This window comes from Jaculus jaculus, chromosome 10, assembly GCF_020740685.1.
Source record: "Jaculus jaculus isolate mJacJac1 chromosome 10, mJacJac1.mat.Y.cur, whole genome shotgun sequence".
In the NCBI taxonomy this organism is placed as follows: Eukaryota; Metazoa; Chordata; class Mammalia; order Rodentia; family Dipodidae; genus Jaculus; species Jaculus jaculus.
In genome coordinates, this window is record NC_059111.1 from 80,872,616 (window position 1) to 80,894,200 (window position 21,585).

At 37.2% G+C, this 21,585-nt stretch overlaps 1 protein-coding gene across 1 annotated transcript in view; it reads left to right on the forward strand.

Moving 5' to 3' along the window:
- The first annotated feature begins 865 nt into the window (after positions 1 to 865).
- The window catches only part of Kcnd2 (potassium voltage-gated channel subfamily D member 2), a 565,707-nt gene continuing 544,987 nt past the window's right edge, over positions 866 to 21,585 (forward strand). Inside the window, exon 1 of the mRNA XM_004658580.2 lies at positions 866 to 2,892. Within this exon, the coding sequence (XP_004658637.1) occupies positions 1,778 to 2,892 (1,115 nt within the window). The 5' untranslated portion in view covers positions 866 to 1,777. The remainder of the gene's footprint in view (positions 2,893 to 21,585) is intronic.

Genomic DNA, 21,585 nt, shown 5'->3' on the forward strand with positions numbered 1-21,585 from the left:
TCCCTTTGTTCATCCGAGGCTCGCTCTCTAGCCGGGCGGGCCAGCCCCACCTGGATGCTCTTCCAGGGGTGACATTCCGCGCCGAGGCTGGTGGGTGGCTGGGGTGGAGCGACAGGAGCCCGAGGGGGGGGGGAGCGGGGGCGGAGAAAGGTCAAGCCGAGGCACCCGCAGGAGCCGCCTTTCCTAACCTGCGTGGCGGGGCGCGCGCGCGCTCCCTTATTTATCTCCCCTCTTCTGCCTCATTGATTGACCGCACGAGCCCAGCGGCGCGGGGAGCTCGGGGGACATGCAGGACCACCCACGGGAGGGGAAGCCGCGAGCAGCCCTCCCGCGCCCCCGCGCAGCCCAGCGACCGGACGAGAACCCGTGCTGCCCGGGGCTCCGGCTCCGACGAGCCGACGCCAGCAGCCCCGCCGCAGTCCCGCAGCGCCGCCGGCCGCCCGCAGCTTCGCGCCGCACCCCCCGGGCCCCGGGGACGGCGACCGCCGCCACGGCCGCGCAGTAAGTTGGCAGCAGCTGCGAGCGCCGCGGGTTCTCGCCTCCCCCGCACCTTTTGAACTTGTTGCTGCTGTGGCTTGACTCCTCGCCTGCGCGCCAGGCTTTTTGGAAGGTGAAAAGGAAAAGGAGGAAGAGGAGGAGGAGGAGAGGGAGGAGGAGGAGAGGGAGGAGGAGGAGGGAGACTCGGAGCAGTGGGGGAAGGGGCACGGGGAGCTCGCGGGAGCTTATTTATGCTCCCTCGGCGGGCGGCGCGGCGGATCCGGCTGCTGAAGAGCTGCTGGGCTCTACGTTGTCTTTTCCCGGGTCCACGGCGACCACAAAGTCTCTATGCAACTCAGCCCCGGCGGCGCGCACTTGGCCAGGTATGTACCGCGGGCGAGGCGCGGGATGCGCGGAGGCGGATGCTACCGCTGCTGCCGCCGCGGCGCCGCCGGCTGTCAGCTCCTGGGCGCAGTAACTGTCACGCTGCACCTGAGCTGAACTTGAGCAGAGAGTGAAGAGGCCATTGGGCTGCCGCTTTTTTTTTTTTTTTTTTTTTTTTTGGCACATCGAGGTGGTTTTGTAGACGTGAGGGAGGAGGCTCTATATCGACGCCCCCATCGTGCAGGCTGCACATCACCTCCTTCTCTTTCTGCCAACACGGAAGGAGAGTGGAGACGGTCACCGGACTCCCAGGGACGTGGGACGGCGAACGTGACCGCATCTGTGGAGCTACAACAACAACAGGTCGTCTTCTTTAGACGCCTTTGGCGGGAAGGACTACTTGAAAGGGAAGGTTTGAAAGATCTAAAAGGGAAGGTGAAAAGGTTTCCCTAATTCGTCAAAAAAATAATAATAAAAACCACGGAGTGATTCTTCTTGTCATCTCTTTCCTCCTCCCCATTAGTGACCCCATCTCATCAAGACTGTCAGGGGGAAGTCCAAAACACCTGTTGAAAGAAACTGTCGCCTCCAAAGTCACCTGCGTGCTTTCTCTGTGTGCCAGGAGGTGTCCTGGTGTAACTCTAGGCAAAGGTTTGTTTAGGTTTTGCTGAGACAGATTTTGAGGACCCTGCATTTCTAATTTTTTAAATTTTTTTGTTTGTTTGTTTTGGTTGCTGTTCAAAATACTTGTCTGTGAGGAAAACTTGCTCTTCTGAGAACTGTCACTTCACCAAGAGTGCCACCTTGGAGTAAAGGTGACACCCCTGAACAGCTTTCTCCAGTGTTTGGTTGGATGTGAAGGGGTGGAAGTGCTTGTGTTGTTTGGGGTGACTTGTCGCCTTCACTTCAAGACAACATGGCAGCCGGTGTGGCAGCTTGGCTACCTTTTGCCAGGGCAGCGGCCATCGGGTGGATGCCTGTGGCCTCCGGGCCCATGCCAGCACCCCCAAGACAAGAGAGGAAAAGAAGTCAGGATGCTTTAATCGTGCTGAACGTGAGTGGCACCCGATTCCAGACATGGCAGGACACCCTGGAGCGGTACCCGGACACTCTGCTCGGCAGTTCTGAGAGAGACTTTTTCTATCACCCAGAGACCCAGCAGTATTTCTTTGACCGCGACCCGGACATCTTCCGCCACATCCTCAATTTCTACCGCACTGGGAAGCTCCATTATCCCCGCCATGAGTGCATCTCTGCTTATGATGAAGAGTTGGCCTTCTTTGGTCTCATCCCAGAAATCATTGGTGATTGCTGTTATGAGGAGTACAAGGACCGCAGGCGAGAGAATGCTGAGCGCCTGCAGGACGACGCGGACACTGATACCGCGGGAGAAAGCGCACTGCCCACCATGACAGCTCGTCAAAGGGTCTGGAGGGCCTTCGAGAACCCCCACACCAGCACCATGGCCTTGGTGTTTTACTATGTCACGGGGTTCTTCATTGCCGTCTCAGTCATCGCCAATGTGGTAGAAACAGTCCCTTGTGGGTCTAGCCCCGGCCACATTAAAGAATTGCCTTGTGGGGAGAGGTACGCAGTGGCCTTCTTCTGCTTGGACACCGCGTGCGTCATGATCTTCACCGTGGAGTATTTGCTTCGCCTGGCGGCCGCCCCCAGTCGATACCGCTTCGTGCGCAGTGTCATGAGTATCATTGATGTGGTGGCCATCCTGCCTTATTACATTGGGCTGGTGATGACGGACAATGAGGATGTCAGTGGAGCCTTTGTCACACTGCGAGTCTTTCGTGTCTTCAGGATCTTTAAGTTTTCCCGCCACTCTCAAGGCCTGCGCATCCTGGGGTACACACTGAAGAGTTGCGCCTCAGAACTGGGCTTCTTGCTCTTCTCGCTCACCATGGCTATCATCATTTTTGCTACCGTTATGTTCTACGCAGAGAAGGGGTCTTCAGCCAGCAAGTTCACCAGCATCCCTGCAGCCTTCTGGTACACCATCGTCACCATGACAACGCTAGGGTAGGTGGCATCATAGGAAATGGTGTGGAGGTTGGATATGGGTGGGTTGATTGTGATTGTTTGATACTTCAAAGGACTTGATATTGCTCTTTCTTTGATGGATATAGGAAGCTGATGTCTAACTGATTTGAAAAACTAAGTTGGTCTGTGAAATGGATATGACCAAAAGAATGAAGTACTAGGGGGTTTCTGGAAAATATTGATTATTGATCCAGACACTGACAACAATTGAAGTTTTACAGCTTCTCAATATAACAACCTTAAAAGTGCATGGTATAAATACATAATACAAAATAACAAAAACACTGTTTGGCCTCATAAATTATACACACACACACATACACACACACGTGTGTGTGTATGTGTGTGTTTCAGGAGATGCCTAGAAAGTGCTTCAATTTATTAAAATGAAGTTTCCATGTATATTGAACTATCACTTTCACATTCATTTTCTCTTTGAGGGCCCAAAATTTATGATAACTGTCACTATCAAAATTTTATAATATATGGGTACATTATAATATTATATGTTTTCATTATGGTTGGTAGGTTATCTTTTACCAAGGCTGATGAACCCTGCAAAATGTAGTGCAGTCATACTTAAAAGACTAGGTCCACAGTTTGAACAAACAAACAAAAAGCAGCATACAGCTGTTATCCCAACAGTTTTAGACTCTGAAGATCCCATCAGACATTGGCTCCACACAGTGTTCATTAAATACACATGGGCAATAGAGCGGTGTCCGATGAGACTGATGGTTTCTATGAGCCAGTTACATTGTAGAATTTTGGGTCCCAATTTCCTTCTAAAATTCTTTCCTTCATCCTTTTATTCAGAGGTGTGAAATTTTGCAAACCAAAGGAATATATTTTTATTCACATTGGTTTCTCAAATAGACTGTCAGGGCTAGAACTAAGATTTGTTTTGATGGTATAAATGAGGAAAAGTATGAAATGATTATGACTATTAATCAAACTGTACAGATGTTGCAGCATTTTTACCCACTAGAAAGACTAATAAAATAAAACAGAGCCAGTTTCTTTTATGAGTTCTTAGATAAGCCATGGAGAGATGTTAGTATTCTTTCTTTAGCTTTCTGCTACTTTCCTTGCATAGGTAATCAGCTCAATAAGGACTTGGTAATGGCAATAAGAAAGAAAGTTATTCCCAAGACTGCTTTTTAAATTTTGTGTTTCTGGCTCATTTAATTAGCTGCTTTAAATGACATTGTGGTTAAAGCCAACTTAGTTTTATTAGACATATTGTGTTGAACAGAATTCTTCATATTATGCTGTAGAGTAATGGAATATTTTATGTGACGAATTTATGGCTAAATTCATTAAGAAATTTTGCTGAGGTAACAATGCAATGCTTCTTATTTTGATTTTGTATCTCACATTCTTTAAACACATACTAGTAGATTTAAAGAATGATTTAGTGAACCCCACATCCCACTATTGCTTATTCCTCTTATCTGCTTGGTAATCTGGCAGATATGAAGAGGATGCAGAACACCAGAGCATTGCAGGTGCTTACCCTTCACCAGAGGAGTTTTGTTTATTTTTTTATTTTTTCATCTTGTTGTCTTTGTGTCACTTGAGATCACTATTGAAGGAAGACTTGGTGGGGCAAATTACTATCTTGACCTAAATTTGTTTATGCCAAAAGGAACACTCTGGTAAGAAGAAAACAAGGAATAAACATCTAAAGGAAGTTTACTTCTAACATTTTGATGATGTGACAGTTTTTTTTTTTTTGTGATCACAGTCATCTTAGTTGTAGATATTGTCTAGGTGACTAAATGTAGGTATTGTTACTAAGAATAGTGACAAGTTGAGAATATCAACTAACAGTTTTATTCTGGAATTGAAAAGTTAGTATTAACATTTACTTCTGGAAATGACTTTGAATTTGTACTCTGTCTTGAATTTGATGTTCATTTTAAGAAAAATAGGAAAATGCTAAAGTGTCAATGGCAATTTTATTATACAAGTAAGATGCATATAACTATTCCCACAGGCACTTTCTCTGAATTGAGAAGCAAAACTGGAGTTTCTTTTGGAACTGTTTCACTGAAGCTGAAAGTTTTAATTCTAAGAAATTAAGCAAATTAATAATTCTGATGACAACCAGCAATCATGCTTGTAAAGTGTTCATGCATTCAAATTGAGAATATATATGGATATCTATCAACATATATTTTATATAATATAGCAAAATTTCTTAGCATAATGTCTTTAATTTCTCATCACAACATATTTATCACACACTTTAATTTTCTAAAGAAATATATTCTTGAAAATCTTGACTTATTTGAAGTGTCCTATCTTTTATTTCTTTGTGCTTCTACACCTTTATTTAAGAGTAGTAAATTCTCAACAATTCATTCTCCACATTATCTTCTGTGCTACAGTTTTAGAAGATCATAAACTTCCTGGATGATATTATGCTACAGTTTTATTTAATATCTAACTATTCTTGATTGACGAGCAATAATTTTCCACTTAAGTTTCAAAGTTTTGTTTATGTAATGCTTGTTTTTAATGAAGCTAATGTTCATTAATTAATAATATCAAATATGAAGACATTATCCCTAACAATATACATCAAAGGTTCTGGGTCTGGGAATGTAGCTCTGTTGGGAGATTGCTTCATGAGCCTGTGCCAAAGACCTGGGTTTGATTTACAGCATCACAGAAAGTGGCATTACAATTAATGCCTATAATCTCAGCACTGGGGAGGTGGAAGAAGTGACCTTCCTTGGCTACATAGGAAGTTTGAAGTCAGCCTGGGACGCATGAGGCCCTGATGTGGAAAAATAAAAATCATAACTAGTATTAGTACTGTTTATGTGAGAATAAATAACCAGAAGCTTTGGTATGCAGGTCTAGCTGAATCACATTCTACTTCTGAGGTCACAGTAGTCAATATCAAGTTGGGTTTAAGAACTAAAAATATAAATGTGTCTGTCATAGAATTATCATGTGTTCACCTCATCAGTTTCTGCACCCTCAAATATCATTTATATCATTACACTGAAACTTGACCAAGATTTTATACAAGAATTTGATCTGCCAGTGAAATGAATACTGTAAAATGTAAAGACTTACCACATATTTGTTTTAAGTAAAGTGGGAAATGTCAATAAAAAAACTTTAACTACCAACAAAAGAAAGTCAGAAATATTTTACATGTTTAAATGAAGTGACTATGCATTTCAGTAACATCATCCCATACTTTTCTTTTTAAACATATTTGTTAACCTCCACATGACCATGGTTACAACTTTTACACTCTCTTTACCCCTCATCCACTTTCCATGATGTAAACTCATCATTGCTTAAACACTCTCAGTATAAACAAAAAAGAACCTCTTTAATTTTTTTGCAAAAGCCTTTAGAAGGTTGTGTATAGTTGATAATTTTCATTCATGTGGTTGTAGGTGAAACAGGGTCCAGGGGTTTAGAAAAGTCTTTGAACCCCAAAGTCTAGGTTCGTGTCTACTTTTAATCAAAAAATTGAGTAAAATAACCCTGAGAAGTATAATTATTAAATTATTATATTTATTGAGGGAAGTACAGAACCAAAGAAAGGTAAATGAATATACCCACATGACCTAAGAGCCCACGTGGTGGGCCTGGAAAACCCTACAGAGGACAGAAACGAAAGTACAAAGGGCTTCTTCCATGTTCATGGAAGGAGGGGGTCAAAAGCTCATGTGAGAAGGAAGGTTTAGGAGGTTGTCCCTTCATCTCAGCCCAGCTGGTGCTGGGGAACTCACCAAAACTGGAAGTTCCTGAGTGGTCAGGCAGCCAAGAGAAAGAGAGAGAGAGAGAGAGAGAGAGAGAGAGACAGAGAGACAGAGACAAAAGCGTGAGAGAGAGACAGATCGTCATTCCTCTGGTAAAACATATTGATAACGTTATGGTGGTGGGTTTCACCTTCTGGCTAAGGTGAGCTAGAGAGAGACCATTGCTTACTCTGGGCAAGATCCTAGCTCAGGAAGAAGGTAGCAGGACACCAAGTTCTAGGGTCTAAGCTTGACCAACCACAATGTCAGGCTTCTAGAAAAAGTCCTCCCTCCCAAGGGAGGGGCTTAGGTATAAAACAACAACAACAACAACAACAACAAAACCACAAAACCGGTCTAGGGAACTAGGAAAGAGATAAGACATCAGATCATCTTTTAATCTCTAGCAAGTGCAGACCTTCCTGCCTTTGCAGGGATCCAGCCACCCTAACAAACCAAGCTGACTCTCTTATAAGTACATTTACTAAAATTACAACATTTACAAATGTTTACCAACAACAATCAAAAATTACTTTGTAAAACATTCTTCAATGCAGTCATGCCTCAGTTTACCATTCTACATCACATTTATGACTTGGAAGTTGGAAGAGATTTGTGGGTGGCACAATGAATACTTTGAGGAGTGATCACTATGCTAGGTAATATTTATATTTTTGTCACAACGCATACCACATAGATAGTTTTTAAAGAGGCAATTATATTGCTCACAACATAAATGGGGTATGTACATACTTAAAACACCTCAAAATGGGGCTGGAGAGATAGCTTAGTGGTTAAGGTGCTTGCCTGTGAAGGCTAAGGACCCATGTTTGACTCTCCAAGGCCCATATAAACCAGACACACAAGGTGATGCACTCACACAAGGTTGCACATGTGCACCAGGTGGCACATGAGTATGGAGTTCCATTGCAGTGGCTGGAGGCCCTGGCACACCAATTCTCTTCCTTCTTTCCTTCTTTCTTTCTTTCTCTCTCTTAAAAAATAAGCCCTCAGAAATGTCATTTTTAAAAGTATTATATTTTTACTTAAGCAAGAGTAAGGGGGGCAGAGAGAGAGAGAGAGAGAGAGGGAGGGAGGGAGGGAGGGAAGGAGGGAGGAAAGGAGGGAGGGAGGGAGAGAGAATGGGCACACCAAGGCTTCCAGCCTCTGTAAACAAACTCCATGTGTATGTGCCACCTTGTGCATCTGGCTTACATGGGTACTGGGAAATTGAACTGAGGTCCTTTGGCTTTGCAGGCAAGTGCCTTAACTGCTAAACCATCTCTCCAGCCCCAGAAATGTCATTTCTGTGATCCATACTACTTCTTTACTTTTCCAAAAAAAGTTTACTATATGCGAAGAATAAAAGCTGCTATGTGGCATTTTTGTAAAGTTCATGTTTAGGATGAAATGTTGTTTCTCAGCTACATAAATCACATTCTGATTTCTGAAGAAATTTGTAAATCTATAAAGTTTATCTATGTTGTATAGCCACTTGGTATGTATCAGATAGAATTACAGTTTTGTTCATGAAAATTTAGTGTAGATATCTATTTTTATTGCTTTCACAAACGAAACCTATCAGATTTTAATTTAATATGTGAAATGAATTATGATTCCTTTGTTTGTTTGTGTTATGAAATAGGGTCTCATCTAGCCAAGGCTGGCCTCAAATTCCCTGTGTAGCTGAGCCTGACTTTGAACTTCTAATTCTTTTGTATCTACCTCCCAAATGTTAGTATTTCCTAACAATGTATTATTTTTCCTTAGAATGACATAATTTGAAGCAAATTTATCATACATATGTGATCATATCCATACTATGATAATATTATTAGATATATATTATTGCAAAGAAGAATTAAAATACTTTTAAATGTCATCTTCTGTCTATCTTCCACTACTTACGTACATAGTTCTGGGGCATATTGGGGCTGTTGTATTACAAAGTAATATATGTAAAGACTTTAAGTTGACTCAGCCATTATGAAAAATGTATGAAATTATTTTCCCTGTGCCATCTTCTCTACATAAATATTGCTAATGTGTTAATCTGAAAATCTTTAAAAGGTTAGAAGCACACCCATTCATCTTTCTGGAAAAGAGTTATACTGTGGATAATACCCATATTTTATTTGGCATAATCTAACATAAGTATATGAAGTTCTTTAGAGAGAATGTTAATTATTAGAAGTTGACATGGATTTTTAAAGAAACCTAGAAAAATATGTTATAAAATTTTCACCTCTTAGAATTAAAAACAAAGTCATTATAAGTAATTTCATTGTATTTTACTTTGTGATTTGAATTAGAAATATTTGAGAGGGTATTTATTTATTTGAAAGAGAGAGAGAATGGGTATGCCAGAGCCTCCAACCACTGCAAATGATCTCCAGACACATGCACCACTTTGTGCCTCTGGCTTATGTGGATTCTGGTGACTTGAACCTGAGCCCATTGGCTTTGCAAGCAAGTGTGCCTTAACTGATAAGCCATCCCTCCAGCCAAAGTATTTCTTAAATGTGTATATTAACATCTAATACCTAGAGCTTTGGTATTCACTTGGTCAACAGAGTGAACTATGTCATAAAATATTGTATGCATTCTTTCAACAAAATATCTTACAGAAGGGAGTATTTTCTAATTTTCAGTGGGTCTGCCATATTATTGAATTTTTTCCATTTCTATTTAGAATACCAATTGATTTTTATACTTTTTTATAAGATAAAATTATATCTTTTAGTTCTTAACTTTCCTCTCAATTATATTTTTATTTGAATTTATGAAACTCGACTTTATGCCTTTGCTTTTTTATGAAGTAAGATCTTGGAATAGCTCAGGCTAACCAGAAACTCACTCTGTGACCCAGGGTGGCTTCAAACCCATTGTGATCCTACTACCTCAGCCTTCTGAATGCTGGAATTACATGCGTACACCACTATGGCAAATTTTTGGTCTGTATTTGCACATGTGTGTGTGTCCACATGCATATGTATATATGCAGATGAATGTGCACATGACTGTGGAGGTGGAGACCAAAATACAACCTCGTGTATCATTCATCAGGTACACTATCCACCTGTGTTTAAGAAGGGTGCTTCATTGTCATGAAGCTCATCAATGAAACTACACTAGCTAGCATGTGAGTTCTGGAGATTTGCCTGTCTCCAACACTGGCATTAGAGGTATGTGCCAACGTGCCTGACATTCTGCATGGGTTCTAGTGTTTGAATTTGGGTCCTTATGCTTGAAAGAGAAGCAGTTTACTGACAAAACTATTTCTCAATCCCACCCCACATTTTTTGTTTGTTTTGACATAGAGTTTCTTGTATCTCAGGCTGGCTTCAAATTTGCTTGTGTAGCTGATGACAGTTCTGAACTCCTGAACTTCCTGTCTCCACATCCCAAGTGTTTGGATTATAGGTTAGCACCTCTAAACGTGCCTTGAGGTTGAAATATTTTATTACCTTATTGCTCAATTCTTAGTGGAAAAAAAACAGCTCTCAATTATTGAGAAAAAACAATAATTTTTCTTGTATAAAATTTTGCAGTTTACTTATAGTTACCCAATCAAATAGTAGCAGTAATTTTTGAAAATTTACTTTTATACTCTTCTTGTTTGTGAAATTCTGCAAACATCATTTAGAGATGTGCTATAGTAATTATATGGGGGAATGCATCTGATGGTATAAAAAGAAAAACTTAAATTAAGTTTGTTATTTATTCCAGTTCATTTTCCCCATTTATCAGCTCTGTAATTCATCCTTCATATTTTTTACAATTACTCATGTCTCTGCATTTATTTACACAGCCCAGAAGTCTATCATGAAAATGTGCCCTCACCATCATACAACCATGTATTGTTCAGTGAACTTGTAGGTCAAATGGAGCAAACTTCTTAATGATACCTGGCCTAATGTAAATGAAAGAAAACAGATATACTGCCTAAATTATCTAGAAAGAGTAGGTCTTTGAGTTGTTGAAAATGTACAATTCAACCTCTCTTTCATTGGAAAAATGAGAATGGTGAACAGAACATTCATTGGAAAGAGGTATTATTTTTTTTCTCTCAAAGCTATAATAAAAATTCATTATTTCCTTCTCCAACACTATCTTTTATTATTCGTATCATTTTCTGAGCCAAAAGTACACTCACAACCACACACACACATAAACACACACACACACACACACACATGTATACACAGGGTGGGGGGGAGAGAGAGAAAGAAAGAAAAAGAAAGAAACAGAGAGAGAGAGAGAGAGAGAGAGAGAGAGAGAGAGAGAGAGAGAGAGAGAACACCTCACTAGCTCCTCATTAGCTACATTTAGTAGTGTGGGATATTGTGCAGTATTGAAAAGCAGTCCAGGGAGAGGCATCCTCTCTTCTTTTCTGTGCACTATTGCAGGGCTCTTTGCTTTAGACAATTACATTTGATTGTTTTGCCCTTTAGTTTTCCCTTTTGGGAGTCAGCCTTTACAATAATCTTCTCCATGAAGACGTCTCAAACTTCTCAAATAGATGTATCTTATTTAGTTGGAATTACAATTGATTTTAGTAAGTGCTGTTTTACATTTATTTTATGGTATTATTTCTTTCTTTCCTAACTAGATTCAAAGGCTTTTAAGTTGTGAGTATATAACATTTGAGGAACAATTTTCCCAGGTCATTGTTTGAATGCAGTAAAAGATTTGTTAATATGATATTCAGTGAGATGAGACATACATAGCACATAGAGGCTTTTAGACATGTAGCAAAGTATCTCAGTTCTCAAAATGCGGTAATCTGCTAACACAAATCAAATGTGTGCATTGTTCAAGGCCAAACTATTTAAATTTACTGAGAATGTTGACTTCTAATGCACTCTATTTACCTTTTGTATTTCTTTTTTTGATGATAGGGGCTATGAAATATCTTTAGTTTTTCATCCATAAATAATGTTCCTCTATTGATTGGATTAGTGTCTGTCAATGGTTCTTTCCTTATTCAGTTCTTTGTGGCAAAGGCTAGATGAATTCTAAATGCCTCTGGGGAGCTGATGGTATACCTCATAACACAAGTGAGTCAAAAAAGAAATACACTACCTTCTTTCCAACCCAGTTCCCCTTTAAATATGAGATGCCAGCGACCAAAATGTGTCTTGATGACTCCTCACCACAGAAAAGCTATTCTTTCTCTTACCCAGTAGTAGCTTAGGCTGACATTTCTTTTCTTCTTCCACATTTACTAATTTGCATAAAAGTAGTGACCTGTTGTCTGCAGATGATGGATATGATAGATATGATTGTTACTAGAAAGAAGCACACCTTATAGAAGATTTAACAGTAAGTTATAAAATGTAAATAGGAATGCAAGTATATATATCCAGACATAGTAACATTTCTTTTGCCTTGGAAATTTGACAAGTTAGTTATGTAAAGAATATCTGAATCACAAAATTGTGGGGAGAGTAAAGTTATCAGAAGTTAATAATGAGAAAAAAATAACATTGAAAGAGTAGGTTGGCAGCTAAAATAATGTCAAGTGGGATGAAAAGGTTTTGTTCTAAAAGTAAAATTCTTCCCCTCCTTTTATATGTGGATGCAATTCACTCATTTTGTTCACTTTTAAGAATACATTAATAGTGCTTTTGGAAATCAAGAATAATACCAGTGTCATATCCTCTCAGGAAATCAAGCTGTAGCCTTCAGAGTTCAGTTCTATTTACCAGATTTGTTGGTCACTTACTACCCATCATTGACTCAGCGGCAAACATTTTCCTAACTTTCCAGTGTTAAGAACCATACAGATTGGGAATTGTGGAGAGGTAGAAAATAGATATATAAATAGGTAATATAAAGCCTGCTGCCCACATTTTTGTGAAATAAATAAATCCATACCAGAAATCCACTATTTTGGAGACAGGGAGAGAAGGCCTTTCCAACATGATGCCACTTGAGCCAATGGGTAACTCAAGGGATGAAATGAAGATGTCGATAACAGATTGAAGAACTTTAGAGGAAGAAAGAAGTAGAGGTTAAGTAGAGCCCTTACCAAAATTCTGCAGACAAGAAGAATTTCAGACTTTTTTCAGATTTTTAAATCTTATAAATGTATAATATATTGGATATAAACAACCTAAATCTAAGGAAGAAATTTATTTATTTTGTATGTACATATTCCCACTAAACCAGAGGTAATTTTGTATGATACCTGTAGCTCACTTGTGTTTTGACCGATGTGCTGTGTTAGGTCAGATGCAAAATTTTCCCTCTGGGACATCATGATGACACTGAAAAGCTTTATGGCATTTTGATTTTTGATTTTCAACTTAGGAATATTTAATGCACACAGTGTTCTCATAGTGTAGGGCGTGTTTTATACTAAGGCTGATGTAATTGAAATAAACAGAGTGAAGGGCTCAGAGCAAATGGGACCTAAGAATATTTAGGATAAAATGATATGACATTGCACTCCACAGTGAAGACCATTGGGATCTCCTATTAGCTTCAGCAGCTAGATTTAACATTGTAATATGTTTTCTAGTATTGAAAAGAGACCAGGAATGGATCATCATCTCCTTATTTCTGTGCACATTCTCCAGATTTTTGCTCCAGAGAATTCCATTTGAACATTTTACCCTTTAGTTTTTCCCCTCTGAGGGTCAGCCTTTACACTGACCTTCTTCACAAGCCCTTTCAAATTCCCAAGCCTCCATCCTCTCTAGTTAGAATTGTACTTGATGTTGGTAAATGCTACTCTGTATAATTTATAGTTTGACTCCTTGCCTTCCTAAATTGAAAGCCTTTTGAGGTTGTCATGCATACTTTGGTGGAGTGATTTTCCTAGTTCATTGCTCAGTTATAGAAAAAGATTTATGTAAATGCATTGCTGGTATGGAGTGAGATGATAACTTGCCTCAGAGCTGCATTACAGAGCATCTCAAGAAGAGCACTGCTAGATGAATCCAAGGCAAATTCAGGTGAAAGAGATGAGGGCAGGAGACTTTACAGGGAAGTGGGCATGGTAGGGATATGTTGTGTTGCTGTTTTGAAATGAGTGTAAACTCATTTGGGTAAAGGTATGTAACATTTTAAAATCAATTTCTTTACAGTGTAAAAATTTTACAAATGGTTAAAATTTGTAACCAGTTATTTACAAGATTATCTAAAACTGAAGTATTTTTAATACTACATAATAAAATCACTCTTAATTGGTTAAACTAGTTAAAATTGAAAAAAAAAAAAGAATTCCAGATTTTTGCTTAAAAGGTAAAGCTGATGCTCAATAGAGGTAGAGTCTACTGACGCTGACAGGTTAATTCTTTAATTTTCAATATAGATTTGAAGATTAGCAGCTGTCAGTTCTAATAATAGTGCTTGAGAATATCACACTCATGTTGAATTATACTTAAAGGATTTCTATTCCTTTTTTTTTTTCTCACTTTGCAGTAGGTATGCGCATCTCTTTTCCAGGTGTTTTACTATTTTTTTGTGAAGTTGAAAGAGAAAATGACTTACGTGCCTTGAAATCTGTGAACATTACCATAAAACATGTGTTTTTCAGTGGAAATCAAATCGGAAACATGAATGTGACAGCCGACTAATGAAAACTTACAGATGTAATGCTTTGATAAGATCCATGAAGCTGAGGATTAAATGTGATCACAAGCAAGTGATTGGAGATGCAGATTCAGAAGAATAATAATTGAGTTGACATAATATATTGCATGTATATACACGTTTTAACATCATAAAAATATATAATGAGTTAACAAAAATACATATATATAATGACATAAAATGTACATATGTGTTGATCATCATAAAAATACACATGCAAATATGCTTAGAACTAGGGAAATTCAATATGTTGTCTCACTGAAGCATGCTGTATTCAGTAAAACATCTTTCCTCCAGATAATATTGCATTCCATCCCAGCATTCTGGATAGAGGCTGAGTTACTGATGGAGCATGCAAAGGTTCATAAAACTTATCATAAAGGAAAATTTCTTGATATTTCCTGGTCTTTGTATGTCATATAGTTGGATAGTGACAGTTACCCTCTCATAATCTTTCTCCATTTACTATTTTAGAGGAAGACTTTGTTTTTATCCTTCATGCTTCAGAAAATAAGTCTATCTAACTCTATTCACTTTTAATGCATTTAGGAAAATATCATGTATATTGATTTATATAATACTTTTATATAATACTTAGGAATTTATTAAAAGTTTTTCTAGTTCTTAGAAAATGTGTTTTGGGATTGAAAAAATTGCATATATCATATGCTTCCTAAATTAAATCAAACGAATATTATATATTAAATGATTTATTGAGTCAGAAAAGAGCATATCCTATGTGCTCTTGCAAGTGGTTCCTTTTACCTTTTAGTCTAAGAATTTGCATTCGCAGTACTCTATACAAATTCTTTTACAGAAACATCTCAGTTTTTAAGTACTTCTTTTCCCTCTCTCTCTCTCTCTCTCTCTCTCTCTCTCTCTCTGTGTGTGTGTGTGTGTGTGTGTCTGTGAGCGTGAGAGCACATTTGCACAATTATATATTCCTTGTGTACATAATGTGGAGACCAGACAAAAATGTCAGGTGTCTTCCTCTATCACTTCTCAGTCTTATTTCCCTGATACAGAGGTTCTCCCTAAACATGGTGATCTTTGTTTATTGGGAATTAAGTCCCAGTGATCTTCCTGTCTCTGCTCCCCTCAGCATTGAGGATATAGAAATGTGTCACCATGCCTCATTTTTGACATGGGTGCTGGGAATCAAATTTAGATGGATTCCTTCAAAAGCTCCTACCTGCTAAGCCATCTCCCCAGCCTTAATATCAAAGTTAATATTCAAAAAAATTGAAGTGAAGCACACTGAGTTTGTACACAATTCCAGAACTAGTTAGTAACCTGAGCTAGATATCAGGAATTTTTTATTGAGCTCTAATGTCTTACTCTAACAAAATACCCTGAAAGGCTTTCACCCTCATCTTTGCTTTTTTACTCTATATCTATGTTCATCATTATAAAAATTATTTCAAGCATAATTGAAATAAATACAAGCAATTCTAACAGTTTTTTCACAGAATAATTAAGATTCTGATAGGGACTTCATTTCATATGTATTTTTAACATAGTAAGTGACTATACTATAGTAACATAGAAAAACAAATTCATTTAATAAGTTTCATTTTATCATTTTTCTTTCTAATCTGTTGTGTTAAATCTTATTAAAAAGTGAAAGGAATTTCTTGCTGAGCTGAAGATTTTAACCTTAAATCATAGATAGTGACCTAAAATTATGGTTTTGTTTATCCCAATATTAACAGTGTTGAAAATATGCTGAGAAATCTGTGTGAAAATACTTTATTTGAATTTTTTGGGTCTGAAGAACATAACTATAAATTCAAAAGTTATAATAGATACTATTTATTTCACAGATTCACAATTTGCTTCCTTTGTTAAATAAACATAAGTGTTAAGGACCAAGGATCTGTAAGAAATTGTGAAAATAGACATTATTCTTTAGAATATACTTTGAGATGGTAATCTCAAGCTCACTTAATCACTGCTTTGAAAGACACACAAAATACTATTTTAATCCTGGGAATTACAAAGGTCAAAATACTACCTTTAATTACCTCGAATTTGTAAAATGTTAGTATGTTGAAAAATTAGGTAGTAAGCAAAAACTTATAACATTTTAGGATAAATTTTCATGATGGAGCTAAATTAGTTATCTAGCCCTGGCACTTCAGCCAAGCCACACCTGAAACCACAGAGGAATTGAGGAGATGAGCATGAGCGCCGCTTGCATGCTAAACCTGACCATCAGTGCAGGGTGTAGGAGACAGACCCCGAGGATATTCAACACCTACCAAAGCAAAGATCCAAAGGCTCCTAAGAGCATATCATTGAAGTATACTTAAAACCCACCCACCATGGCTCAGGAAATTTGGCAGAAGAGGGGGCAGAAAGATTGTAAGAGCCACTGGTTGAGACATCATGCTCAGAGGCATTCTCTCCCCCCAAAATAACTGACTGCTGCTCTCACAATACATAAATAACAACCCCACTACACTGAGGGAGGCTTCCCATTGGAATGGGGGCAGGGACAAGGGAAAAGACGGTACCAACACATAATGTATCTATACAAAATATGTTATTAGTAACAATAAATAAAACTGAAAAAGGAGGACTTATAGTTTAATATATATTTTTAAAAGCTAAGCATTTTTCAGATAAAATATTTATCACCATTAATTTTACTACAGGTACAGTTAATTTTAGGTAATATTTATTTAAATAACTTCTTTTACTTATCAATGCATGATCCTCTTTACATGTTATTTACATACTCAATAAGGTTAATGATACAGTGTTGAAATGTGAGTCTGGAACATACGATGAAGCTCTAACATTGATAATGAACTTCCTCTACCCACATGCACTGCCTGCTCCCCTCAGATTACACTGTGTTGTTCTCTCCACTGAAGATCTACAGCATCCCATACTCTGTTGTGATCATTCTAAAAAAAAAAAAAATTAATTGCAATAGAAACTTGAATTTATGAAAGATTATGAGGTTGCATGAAGTCTTGAATTCCTTCATATAATATATCATCTTTATTTATACATTTCCCATGCATTCTGACTCATTTTCTGGCTGTTGTATAATGTCTTATTCTATTCTTCTGATGATGATAGGATGGTTTCAGGATTTTCTAAACAGATGTGCTATGTGATTTCTGACATGTATAGATGTTCATACTTTTTTTATAGTACTTGGAGTAAAAGTTATAGCTTATGTGTATGAGAGTTCATCCAAGAATGATTGTGTCAAAAATTTAAAAAGTTATCAAATAAACTTTTTACTAGGCCTTGTCCTAATTCTATGAAGCAAGTTATTAATATGAATAAATTATGTTTGTTTTCCATTGGGATTGCTTTTATTGTTACCTTCTTGAGCTAAAAGCTGTAAGTTTTACAACCATAATTTGTATTTACTTAACTCCATGTTTGTGATCAGATCCTATCCAAGTGCAGCAATATGAAAGACAGAAACTTTAAAACTGTCTTATAAGTTTTGGTTTACATATTCTTTTGGAATTTTCAACTACTGAAATGACATTAAAATGATTTTGTTTTATATGATGTTATGTTATAAAGTGTTCTCTGTGACTATTGCAAGGATGCATGCTAAAGATCATGTTGTTTCCATTAACTGTCAGCATATTAGAACGTTGCTGCAATGACAAAAAAAGTACTAATTGTAAGATGTCTCACCAGCATTCAGGAGGCGTAACCGACCTGTGAAAGAGGATAGAAGAACATATGCAAAAAAAAAAAAAAAATACCCCCTTCCAGGAAATTCTTAATTATGTATGTAACTAAAGTGAATATTATTTTAAATCTTTCACAAGCAGTTTTTGTCCATTTTCAATAAAAGACATTTGTTCTGGAAAGCATAATTAAGAGTCTATATATGTTGATCTGTTGTCTTTAAATGCAGAATTGCTGCCATTGTCTTTACTATTACACAAATTTGATAGAAAATGTTAGATGATAACACAATATACATTCTAATAAAAAAAGGAAATTAATTTCAAAAGTGATTATCAGCTCTTCTTTATGGAAATGGGGTACTTGTTCAGGGTTGGGACTTTTTTATAAATTTAGTACAGGACTTTATTATTTCCACATAAAGTATCAAAATACATTCATAATCCATTAAATGAAATATATTATTATTTTATTAAAATTCAGGGAGATAATTTTCATTTATGTAGCAAATGTGACAATATGTTCTAAAATACATTGCTTGAAACCAAACCAAATAAATTGAGAAATGACTTGACAGACCATTCATATTTCTTTCAGTTCTATTTCTTCTATATTTCTAACATTTTCCAAGGATTAATTTTCTGTATCTGTCGATATTACTTTAAATATTATTAAAATATGTAGAAATGTTTGATATGTGTATGTATACATATTTGTCCTTTACATAACATTCATTGAATATACATACACATATACACCCCTACACATGTATGATATTGTACATATGTATATATGTTGATATACACAGTCTGCCTGTTTATCAAGATAACAAATAAACTGCTTAAGATAATATATTTCTTATCTGGGCATGTGGGGGAATGGTAAAAGTACATTTCCTCATATATATGTTTGTTCATGTATATTTATATCTAGGGGAGTACATAGATGCTAGATTTTAAACTAGTTTAGAAAAACATATGTGCATTCCTTAGTGAAAAGAAAGTCTGTTATGGAGGATTTTTCTGTTATCCTCTGGGTCCTTTTATCTTATTGTTTTTCTATTTGCAGTTATTTTGCCAAACTTGTGTGTGTGTGTGTGTGTGTATGTCTGTGTGTATACAGTGGTCCTCCGTGTTCTTGCTCGCTGCTTGGGACGCTTCTCTTCCGTGGCTGGAGCAGAACCGTCAGGTGCTCTCTATAGATCTTCTGCCTGGTTTGGTTTTGACCCGGAGTCTCTTTCCTTGATTTTGGGGCTTGTGGGTCTCTGAAGATTCTGGGTTTCCTGTTCCCCTGAAGGACTGTAATCACAAGTGTGCTTAGCTATGTCCAACTACTTTCTTGGAGATCTTGAGATTGGAACTCTGGCGGTATCAGGACCCTTCAAGTCGCTCATGCTTATTATGCAGGAAGTTTACTTAATGAGAAATCTTCCCTGTCCTAAATTGATGTTTTTCTATTTCAAATTTTATTCCTTTGTATATTCACCTAAAATTAAGTTATATATAAAGAATTCTAGATACCTTTTGTATTTAACCATCAGTTCTCAGTACAGCAGCTTAATGAGATTGGTCAAATTACCTAAACTCAGTTATCTGAAATTTTATGTTTACAGAAAAAAAATTAAGGCTTTTGTTGAAATTATATGTAAACATATAAACTCATGAACTTTGCACATGGGTATGAAACAGTTGATTAATACATCATTGTTTTATTTAGTATATAGTTAAATATGGTAGTAAACCAGCACATATTCACCAAACATAAGCAAACGTGTTTAGTGGATCCCAGAAGTTCAATTAGGCAGAAAATAATGGACAAAGAATTATTTATTTATATTATGCTACAAGTTAGGTGATTTGCTATTTAGAAACTGGACATTGGCGTGAGGCACTAATGGTATTGTTATTGGTGTTAAAAGTTAAACAGTTGGGCTGGAGAGATGGCTTAGTGGTTAAGTGCTTGCCTGTAAAGCCTAAGGACCCTGGTTTGAGGCTTGATTCCCCAGGACTCATGTAAGCCAGATGCACAAGGGGGCACACACATCTGGAATTCATTAGCAGTGGCTGGAAGTCCTGGCATGCCCATTCTCTCTCTGTCTCCCTTTTTTTCTCTCTCTCTCTATCACTCTCAAATAAATAAAAATGAACAAAAAAATTAAAGTTGCTTAATTTGCATTAGCAAATTATAAAATCTTATGTTTGTGACAAATTTGTTTTGAAATGAGTTGCTTTGTATTCCTTCATGTTTTTTAATCTGCCAATTTTCAAATAATATTTAAAGAAATTTATTGTCACATCAACCAAAGTAATTATATAAGCAAGTGCCAGGGGGTAAAGATGAAAAGAACTTAATGAAAAATTGAAATTATATCAAACATACCTGACAATAGAAATAGTTTTAATTTTCTGGTAAGCCAAGAAAAGAAGAAAAGATACTGGTTCACAGGAACTTATCCAAGGTAAGAAAGATTTCACTTCCTATAGAAATTTTAAGAAGTCTTGAGATGAATTTGGCATGGAAGTATTTATATGAAGTTTATCTACCCACGTAGTGAACTTCTCTGCACTGTTATTTCCACAAAATATGTATAAGTATTTTTATCAGTTATTAATTTAATTGTAAATACTGATGGGGTATCATGTAGTATCTCACTACATGTTTACAATTTGTGGTAATAAAATCAGAGTAGGCATATTCCTATGTTTTTGTTTGCTTGTTTTGTATGGAACACATATGTGGTGTGGTGTGCTTGGTTTATTCATATGTGTGTGCAGATGTGTACACCCCATGAATGGAGACATGGAGGCCAGAGGAAATTGTTGGCGTTCTTCTTTAACTATCTCTATGTGTCCTTGAGACAGAGCCTTTCCACAGAGCTGTTATTCATTATGCATCCTAGTGATTCTATGGCCTCTGCTCTTCCCCACAAATCTCAGTGGATTGATGTTATAAATGTGTATGACCATGTCCAGTTTTTTACATAAGTCCAGCCTGAGAAGTTCAGATGCTTAGGAGACAAGCATATAACTACTGAGCCATCTCCCCAGCCCTTCATTTCTACTTTTTAAATATTTAAAAGTATTTGATTAACATATAGTAATTGTATGTACTTATGAGGTTTGGTGTGATATGCCAATACATACATACCACATACTGACTAACTCAGAGTATTTCATGTTTCTTTCTCCTAATCATTACTTGGTGTTTGAGCCTTTGAGTTATTACAGCTATTCATGAAATATATTGTTATTGTGGGCTATAGAGCTCTACTGTTCTGTTTAATATTATAATTTGTTATTTCCATCTAACTGTGAGTTGAGAACTCTTAAACACATCCTTCTATCACAATGTCTTCCTACCCTCCCCACCCTAAGAAAGTAATTATTCTACATTCAGACAACATTTTTAGCACTGGCATATGAAAGAGAACATATAGATCTTTTTTTTTTTCTGTGGGATTAATTTTGCCTAACAAAATGTTCTCAAGTGCCATACATTTGCTGCAGATGATAGGATAGTATTTCCTTATGATGGAACAGTATTGCACTGTGTGGGTATAGACCACATTTTCTTTATTAATTCATGAAGTAACAGAGCTACTAGGCCAATTCCATCTTAGCTGTTGTCAAATGTG